The 10,021-nt window shown below is 39.8% G+C and overlaps 1 protein-coding gene across 1 annotated transcript in view; it reads left to right on the top strand.

The window, feature by feature from the left end:
* Positions 1-2,196: 2,196 nt before the first annotated feature.
* Positions 2,197-10,021, top strand: part of TYR (tyrosinase) — a gene marked incomplete at both ends in the record, with an annotated part of 51,170 nt that continues 43,345 nt past the window's right edge. Inside the window, one exon of the mRNA XM_080612918.1 lies at positions 2,197-3,015. Within this exon, the coding sequence (XP_080469044.1) occupies positions 2,197-3,015 (819 nt within the window). The remainder of the gene's footprint in view (positions 3,016-10,021) is intronic.

Genomic DNA, 10,021 nt, shown 5'->3' with positions numbered 1-10,021 from the left:
AGTACTGGGTTGAAGTACGAAAGAGCTGGAAAGTCCCATGAGGTCTTTTTAATGAAGATAATTTTGCACAGGTGCAGCATGTAAGATATGACTGTCTCATGTTTTGGTGATTTTACAGTCACACATGGGAACAGGGACAGATATTTTCTTACTTTACTAATGCTTATGGCAGTTGATATATGGAAAATTTGAGTTCCCAACTATTATCTGAATCACTGTCTGATTCAAAACAGGACTTTGTTCAATAGTAGGTCAAGAAGGGTGTGTGCTGCTCCTCAGTCACATTCCTCATTCAAAGTTTCTCATTCATACTGTTTAACAGAGGATTCATTGTTAACTGGTTGCTTCTGAAACTTGCCATATGAAAACTGTCAAAGCTCAGATTCTTATTTTATAACATTGAACATAAAGTTTCATTTGAATGTAAAAATAGGGTATTGAATGTATTTGTGTGTATGACTATCTGCCTAAATATATATTTGAGGGCTCTTCTGGTTTGCTCTGAGTCTCTACCTCAAGCCTTTCCCAATCTCTGTAGCTTTTCAGTGAAAATTAAAGAATATCTATAATTTTCCTCACGTGTAGTAGTTTAGCACTAGTCTCCAAGAGAGGAACAGTAAACAAAATAAATTGCAAAGGTTTCCCAAACAACCAGATACAGAGAAAATAAATCAAACAAGTAGCATTTCTATGATGAAATCTGCTTTACAAACCTAACCTGTAGACCAGGGGAATCAGTCAAACAGCAGTAAACATCAGCCTGTGGTTAGAAATATTCTTTGAAAAAGCTTCTCTTTTTCCTTTGCCCTTCTTGCTTCAGTTTCCCCATCACAGGCTCCCTGGCAGTGGGATTTGGGGATAATCGCCTGGAATACCTGAGGCGTAGAAGCCAACAGGATTAAAGCACCCCGTGCTCCTAAGCACAGTCATGTGATGAACTGCTGATCCCAGCAAAAGGCATCGTTTCCCAGGAAAGTTCTCACTTCATTTGCCTATAAGTTGTTCTTGCCCTGCTGAGACTTTACCTAAGCATAAGGAAATGTTGTTTTTAGTAAATGATGTGTTTAGTAAAAAAAATAAAACCAGCAGAACCACAGTTCTACTAAAGAAAACCATGGATAGTTTACGTTCAATTTGCCCAGCAGTAAAACAAGTGCTGTCCCTTTGCTTCAAGGGGCAGCTTTAAAGAATGTGTAACTTCTAACACCACCCGTGCAGTTCAATTAGCTCTGATCAAGCTAATGTATAAGAAGAAAATGGTGGGTGGTCTGGGGGCTACACAGTAACATATTCAGTACAGAACACAGATACCATGCTAGTAGACTGCTCAATGGAACTAAAACAGGAGTCAAGGTTTGTCTTCCAGATAATGATACAGTTGCCTAAAATGCTTTCTGCAAACCTATTGGAAGATTGTCTGTATTCCCCACAAAACTGCAGAGAAGTTCTGGGGGCAGATTTTGGTGTGTCATTACATGTCAAAGTGCTATGACTTCTAGGGAAATAAAAAATTGGAGTTTTTTTCCTGAAAAGTTCATCACTTTCCTGGTGAAGTTACTTTGCCATATGCCAGCTTCCACTGAAACATAAAAATGCCAAGCCAACCCATTTATTCTGTTTCTGCCCTATGTTCACACTTAATCTGACCACATTTTATGATCACTTCCTCTTAAAAAAATAGAAAGTTTACCCCTAAATGGTTTATTTTCTCACTTTCAGGTTCACTGTGCTTATTTAACTGACCAGATTTTTCAGGGTCTTTTCTTAAATCACAATTTACTCTACAGCATATGATCAAACAAAGAATGTGAAGAGCTGACAACTATTTCTGTGTCCAAAGTTTAATTTTACTTCCTCTCCAATTGTCAGAGGAAAGCAATCATGTGCTAGGCAGGAGATGAATGTTTATAATAAGTGCCTGTATTTTGGAACTCATAAAGGGTGGGGAAAAATGTCACTTGGCTTTCACCCAGAACATGTGATAATCAGATTAACCCCGAAGTGTATTTTGTGTGTACATTCATGAAGGGTAGGTATGGGGAAGAACATTGGAGGGTGCACTGTTGAAGTAGTCAGCAGTGAAGTGTTCCTGGTGGAGGGGAGGAATTTCTTTCACACCCAGGACTTTGGAGGGGTCAGAGAGAACACTCCATGCACTGAAGCATAACACCGATGCTCTCCTGCTGCTCTGTGAGGATGCCGCTGTTTGCCATGGGATTTCTGCTAGTCATCCTTCAGCCATCCAGTGGGCAGTTCCCCAGAGCCTGTGCAAACACAGAGAGCTTGCTGAGGAAAGAGTGCTGTCCCCCCTGGGATGGAGACGGGTCCCCTTGTGGGGAGCTTTCCAGCAGAGGGTTCTGCCAGAACATCCTTCTCTCTCAGGCTCCACTGGGACCGCAGTTCCCTTTCTCAGGAGTGGATGACAGAGAGGACTGGCCCTCTGTATTTTACAACAGGACATGTAAATGCGAAGGCAACTTCATGGGATTCAACTGTGGGGAGTGCAAGTTTGGTTTCTCAGGACTCAACTGCACTGAAAGGCGACTGAGAACAAGAAGAAACATCTTCCAGCTCACCACCAGTGAGAAGGACAGGTTTCTTGCCTACCTTAACTTGGCAAAGAACACCCCTAGCCAGGACTATGTTATTGCTACTGGCACATATATTCAAATGAACAATGGCTCCAACCCCATGTTCAGAAACATCAACATGTATGATCTCTTTGTGTGGATGCATTATTATGCATCTCGAGACACACTGTTAGGTGGGTCTAATGTGTGGCGAGACATTGATTTTGCCCATGAAGCCCCTGGCTTTCTGCCTTGGCATCGTGTCTTCCTGTTATTGTGGGAACGTGAGATCCAGAAGATAACAGGTGATGAGAACTTCACCATCCCCTACTGGGACTGGAGAGATGCAGAGGACTGTGTGGTATGCACCGATGAATACATGGGTGGCAGACATCCCACCAACCCTAATTTACTCAGCCCAGCTTCATTTTTCTCCTCGTGGCAGGTAAGGACAGGCAAAGGGGAAGGGGAAGGGAATTATCCTACCTGATGTTAGGCAATGTGTACAAGCTGGGAGCTTACAGAATCACAGAATCAATTGTTAGTGTTGGAAGAGACTTTAGAGATCATCTAGTCCAATGACCCTACCACCTAGAACATGTCCAGGTGGGTTTTGAATGTCTCCAGAGGGAGAGACTCCACAATCCTATTGAGCTTAGCCATGCTGCCTTCCCTTAGACATTCCTGGAGAGAAAATAAGCACTACCACAGAGAGAAAATTAGTTTGTTTGTGAACTTAATCTTCATTTTGAGCTGTTAATTTGTTTCTTTGTCTATTCTCTCCAGGACTGTAGGATTTAGGCTGCTTAATTAGGAACCTGAAGTTAAAGTGGAAGGAGGAAAGTAAAGCCTTTGAGTCCAAACATGAACTTCAGCAGCCTAAACAGGCTTGAGGCTGCTGTGGCAGTCAGGTGAGAAAAAGCAGGACTTATGTACATAAATTGCTAGGATACAACCACTGTAAGTTGATCAGTGACTGAATGATGGAGATAAAAGCAAGTTTTCAGGCACTCTGCTCCTCTTGCAGTGCTTTCCGCAATCCAAGAGTTAAAAACTATCGATTCAAGCTAATCTGCTTTCAATTTAAAACAAATAAACAAAGGAATAGAACAAATCTTTAGCACACAGAAGAAGCAGCTGTTTAATTCACATCAGTAGTTCAAATGAAACTCAAGCAATAATCTCTGCTGTTAAAAAGGAGCTAAAAAGTAAATTCATTAGCTATTCCTGACACTTAAAAGCAGTGGAAGTTAGCCTGTATATCGAGGTAAATTTGTATATTTGCATAGGTGATGTGGTCTTACATAGCTGAACTATACTGTGCTGCTCTAAAACTGAGAGCTTCTAGACTTTTTGTCTTTTGATTGTTACTGCCACATTGCCTAAAATACAGTGACAGAGGTCTATTGGCTTCTATAGACACACTTCATCATGACAATAACAACAGTCGCTTCTGGCGCTGAAGTCTATGATTATGTTGGTATATATCTGTCTTTGTTCTACTTATTTCTGTAGCAACAACCAAAATGAAGGTTGGGCAGTTTTAGTGATTTAACAGAAAGTGAGAGAGATACAAGCTCCAGCAGCAATGTGATATTCTAGCATTACAAAAATGCAACTAACTGGGCTTACTGGGCTGGATGTACTGTATTTAGTAATGATTTGTGCCTTCTGAATAATACAGGCTGTGTATATACCTGTAAATTCAAGCATATGCATACTGTAACAGAGCTATTTTAGGACATTCTCTGGCACACATTTTGCATGTATTGACTAGTTTTCCCACAAACAGGTACTTTTTAGGGACTGCTCCCAGGAGAACGCTTGCATGCAGCCACCCTGTTTGGGAGGTTAAGATGATTTTACCAGAATAGACATAGACTATTTTATGCCATTTTGCCTCAGTACCCAGGAAATTTCCTGGCCACATTTAATTTACCAGTGTAGGCATAGCCATAAAATAACTATAGCTACAAACATGTATTTTCATCCAATTATAAGACTTTGCTCTTTTCTAACAGTATAAATCTGGATGAACTTTACTAACTTAATTAGAGTACATTACAAGAATGAAGTGGACCTGATGCTTTTTTGCACTGAGCTGAATAAAGAATTGTGTGAAAATGATACAGCTGTTAAAATGGATAAAATTTAACTACAACTGCACTAATTACGTGTGTCAAGAGGAGCTATCAGTACAGGTTTTGGAGGAGATAACCAAGATAGTGGGAGGCAAGTAGCACAAAGGAGTCAGCAAGTTACTAGCAGATTTTCTAAAGGAACTGGGGAGGTCATATAGTTATGATAGTTATATGGTTACAGTTATGTTTCTTTACTGCAAGGGTGATGAGGCATTAGAATGGGTTGCCCAAGGAAGCGTGAATGTTCCATCCCTGGTGGTGTTCAAGGCCGAGTTGGACAGAGCCTTGGGTGACATGTTTTAGTCTGAGATGTCCCTGCCCATGGCAAGGGGGTTGGAAGTGGATGATCTTAAGGTCCTTTCCATCCCTAACTATTCTATGATTCTATGATTCTATGTTTAGCTCATTTTGATCAAAGGTATTATAAAACATACAAAGATTCTTAGAATTTTTCCATCCTGGTAATAAGCGCACAGAAAATTTACAAGTAGCAATGTATATATTTAAGAAACAGGTTTATAACTTCTCATATAAGGTCAGTTCCCACAAACATATTCAGAAAATAAAGACAAATTTTTATTAAAAAGTGCTTTAGCAAGTATTTTTTTTTTATAACTTGAATAGGTAAAACAAAAAAAACACCTGTGCTGTGTTTAAAATGCATTGTCAGTGTATGTATAAAAGCTCTAAGTTCTTTGCTCAAGTTTTCAAAGTGATTTCTGATAATGGGTGTTTACCACTTCTATTTTTCAGCCATTTCTGTGTATGTTACACTTAAAAAAAATACAAAATCTGACTACAATATATTTACCCTCAAAGGTTATTATCCTCTTTTGACATCCTCTGTCTATGCATAATTGCTGCCTTATCTAGGGAAAGAATGAAAGAGATTGAACAGATCTGCATTTTCAGTCAGTGAGTTTGGGATGAAGATACAACACAAACTGATGTTTCTTTATTAGTCTTGAATACAAATTCAAACAATTGCTTCTGATGGAATAACAGTCGATACAGCTTCTTCAAGTAGCATTAAGTAAGAAATCAGAATCTCACTTCAGAAATTCAAAAGGGAACAAAAATAGCCTAAGCTTGAACCGGAAAACAGCCACAAATCTGCTGCAGAATACACTGATTATCCAAGCTCTGTAGCTAAACAGAAAGAGAGAAGAAAAGAGGAGGATCCAGAAATGTGAAGGAATTTAGGCTTTCAATAAGCACTCAAAATGAAAAGAGGGCAAGAGAAACCTTTTAAAAAACTCATCTGTAATATGGTGTTCCTTTTAGAATTTTAAGTCTCTTCCCATAACAAAACAATGCCTGCTATGTTAGGCAATAGTTATAGATGTCTTAAAAAGAAAAGGTAAAGTGCTTATTTGCAGAACAGCATCTCTTTTTTAATCCCTAAAGAAAGGAGAAAATACTTTATTCCATTGAGAAGTTGCCATGGCAACATGGATACCCATGAATACATGCTGAAATTTTTGCTTTTGCCTTACTTTTCCTTCAACATGCTGCTGTTACCATTTAGCTGAGTGAATTATCCTTCCATATTTTTCTTGTGTTTATCATCTAAGTGACAATTCTGATTCCTGCCTTAGATTTTACCAGCAAGACTATCAGGAATCTTTAGTGTTTCAATTTGTTTGCTTGGCTTATGCTTTAGGGTAGGTGGGAAGGATTTTCTCATGTTTTTAGTTACTTGCTTGCGATAATACAAGTGTTGAATTAGGAATTAGGGCTGCATGACACCTACTACTGCTTTACCAGTTTATGCAATTCTATGTTGACTTAACAGAAAGCTGTATGGAAAATGGAGATCTTCCGTGACATTTGAGAGGTTGGTGCCCATTTCTATAATTATTCTAGATAATGGATGTGCTAAAAAATCCCAACAAAAACCAAACAATAATAATTATGCCTCATTTAAATAGTAGTAGGTGAAATTCTGCTCTCCTCTGTGCCAGAACTAATCTGGAGAAATAACTGAAGCAGTGGAGTTACAAATGTATAAAAAGCCTTCTGCAAACAAAATCAGAATCTTTCTACAGGTAGTAACATTAGAGCTTGGGGATCCCCACAGTGTACTAGAGAGACGATAAAGAAAATAAAGCAGGAGAGTACAAGTGCTGGTTTAGTTCTCATGGCAAGCAGGCTATAGCTCCAACTTTAGCCCCCAGTATTTTTGTCCCTCCTAAAAGATGTGACTTGAGAGAAGTAATTGCATAAGGTGGAGAGCTGTCTGCTCTCAGATATGCTGGTGTAAGCCTGCAGCCAATTCTTTGATGCAAGCACTAAGAATTTCCTTTGGAATGTCATTCTGTATCACTCTGTAGAAGCACTTACACAAATGTAAAGCTACTACAAAAGGGAAACAAGTTACACAAATAGAAAATGGATGTAGTGCTCCTGGACTAATAATGACAGTATTTTAGATCCACTACCTGAAGATATGACTTTATAAGAAATATGAAATTCAGCTATTCAGACACAACAATTTAATTCTAAGCACAGTTTATCAGGGGGGTGTATTGCTAGCTGAATAGTTTGAAGGAATCATTTGAAGAACTGTTTCATGCCCACCTTCAAAAACTTCAGGATATTTTCAAAAATACAAACACCAGAACCCAACACTTCTTGATTCTTAAATCAGCCAAAGTCTTACATCCATCCATTTGGTGGACACCCAAATATGTCATGAACTCCATGGCTTTATTTCTTATTATAACTTGATATTTTTTTTGTACCAGCTATAGGCTGGTAAACTAAAAACCACAACCCAAATAGAGCAAGTAGACTTTATCAATCATAGAATCATAGGATCAAGACTCACAGAATACCAGGGTGGAAGGGACCTCAAGGGTCATCCGGTCATAGAATCATAGAATAGTTAGGGCTGGAAAGGACCTTAAGATCATCCAGTTCCAACCCCCCTGCCATGGGCAGGGACACCCCACACTCCAACCTTTCTTTGCAAAAATACAGTCTAGCTGACATAGCCCAGCACCCTGTCCAGCTGAATCTCTATCAGTATTGATCTCCTAATAATATGCTTACATGGGTTATAAATTTGAAATGTTTCCTGCTGCAAAGCGGTAACTCTGTACATGCCACACCACCGCCTGAGGAAACCAGGATCTGTGCACAGCAGGAGCAGCCACTCGGATATCCTCAGCCTCTTTATGTCAGTGTAATCTCAGAGTAATTCCCATTCTTCTATGGGATCACGTGTGTGTGACAGCAGAGTTTTGCCTGTGGTTATTTGGCTGTTTTCTACTATATAGCCATGCTTGCTCAGGAGTCATGCAGTGTAAAACATGAGCATCTTCAGAGGTGTATAAATTAATAGCTAAGGAATGTAATAAAAAATAGGTTTGCTAATAAATCACCAGAAAAAGCAGCTTACCATCTCTCTGTATCACATCTCTGAGAGATGTGTCCTAGTGAATTTGCAGGACATGTGGAGACAGCAGCACCAACAGTATAGCTTGGAGACAGACAGAAAGCAGGGAATCCTGCTCTGCCAAACCAGAAAGCGTTAATGAATATTTCAGCACTGATTGATAGCAGAGCTTCCTACTCCACCCCAGCAGCATTTTGAGGTGCTGAATGGGGTATAAAATTACCTCCCAGTTCTGGGTTGCTTCTGAGCAAAAAGGTGAAATTCAGCCAGCTTTTACTGAAGGCTGAGAAAATACCTTGAAGGCTCTGTATTTGCTTCAGCACTGTCACTTTGTGTTTGTCTCATCTCTTTTTAGCTTGAGTTTCATAGCTCTTCCAGTTAATGCAAATGTCATAAGGGTCAGAAAGATAATTAATGACCTTATCGTTACACAAAGAGGTTTCTTAGAATTTCTCTAAATATTTGCTTTCCAAATTTTCTTCTTTTTATTCAGTTTTACCTTTCCATTCCAGTTAATATTCAGGAGTATATGAAGAACCAGATATAAATATACACAGTGTCTTAATAAATTTTTGATCTGTTGTAGATACAGCATCTTTAAAGTTCTGCCTATAAAAGCAAGCTCCCAACAGTTTGTTCTGTTGCTGGTTATTTGGGAATATCCTTGCATTTTCCCTGGTTGGTGAGTAAATGACTTCTGGATGCCAGTTAATTAGAATTAGATTATGCCAGACCCTAGTGCAGCCAAAAAAGTAAAATTTAAACATCTTTAAAATTGCCAAACATTTTAAATCCCGTGTGAGGGCTGCGTTTTAATGCTGCTCCCAAGCAAGGGTGTGAGAATAACAGGAGAAAGATAGAGAAAGGCAATGAATCAGAGCAAAATCTCTTTTGGCCAAAAATGGGACCCAAGGCTCCAGTTGAGAAGTCTGGACTTCACATAGGACAAACGGAGACATGGGGATGTGTCACATCACATCCCTGTGGCTGGGATGGGAGTCACAGAAAGCAAGCCATGTGGTTGCTCTGACTGTAGTCTGAAGTGGCTCTTTTAGGCTATTTTAACCTGGAGCATAACACTGTGAAACATGATGATACAGCTTCTGGATGGGGGGAGACTCACCCTCAGTGGGCTCAGAAGAGAAGCAGAGTAAGGGACCAGCTCAAAAGGATGCATAGGTGTGGATTAACCCTTTGAATGGCAGTACTGCTCCAGCAAACTAAGGAACTTCAGCTCACTTTGTAAGTGAGCAGCTATTTCAATACCATAGAAAATCACGTTTTTCTAAGTGTTCAGCTATGTCACCCGTACTGGCTGTCCCTGTGAGCTCAGCTCCAATAAGTACAAAGAAACCACAAAGAATGTCTCACCAAAACCCCCAAAGCTTTGAATTTAAAAATAGCAGGCAAAGAACTGAACATCGCTGAACACTCCTGAAATGCAATTCACTTTATATAGGCACAGGGCCTGCTCTGTCTTTTTGAAAGAAGAAAGGGTTTCCCAGTCGCAGAAAGGTGCGAGACAGCAGCAGCACTTCTGAACATTTACAGTCGGTTTTCTAAGAAACAATACAAAGAGCTGTGCTAAAGATCTCAACTGCAGTGCACGAAGGGATGTTTTGTGCTGGGTGCTACAAGGCCCAGGAAAGATGCTGCGTATTCTGGAGTGCCATCTACTGGCATTTACTCTGCTAACTACTTACATAAGCACTTCCTCGGAGTATCTTCCCAACGATTTCCCTGTAGCTGATGGATTAATGCATGAAGGAGAGCAGGCACTTGGTGCAGTTTGAATAGGAAGCCTTGTCCAGGGTGAACTGATAAATTTGCTTAGGACTGTTGCAGAAGGGAACACAATATCATGTTTCTAGTAGAAAGTACTCCTGCTGAATGGACCAAAGGTAATGATG

Source organism: Psittacula echo (genome assembly GCF_963264785.1).
Source record: "Psittacula echo genome assembly, chromosome: 3".
In the NCBI taxonomy this organism is placed as follows: Eukaryota; Metazoa; Chordata; class Aves; order Psittaciformes; family Psittacidae; genus Psittacula; species Psittacula echo.
The sequence above is the reverse complement of the archived record's forward strand: the minus strand, read 5'-3'. Positions and strand labels throughout refer to the sequence as shown.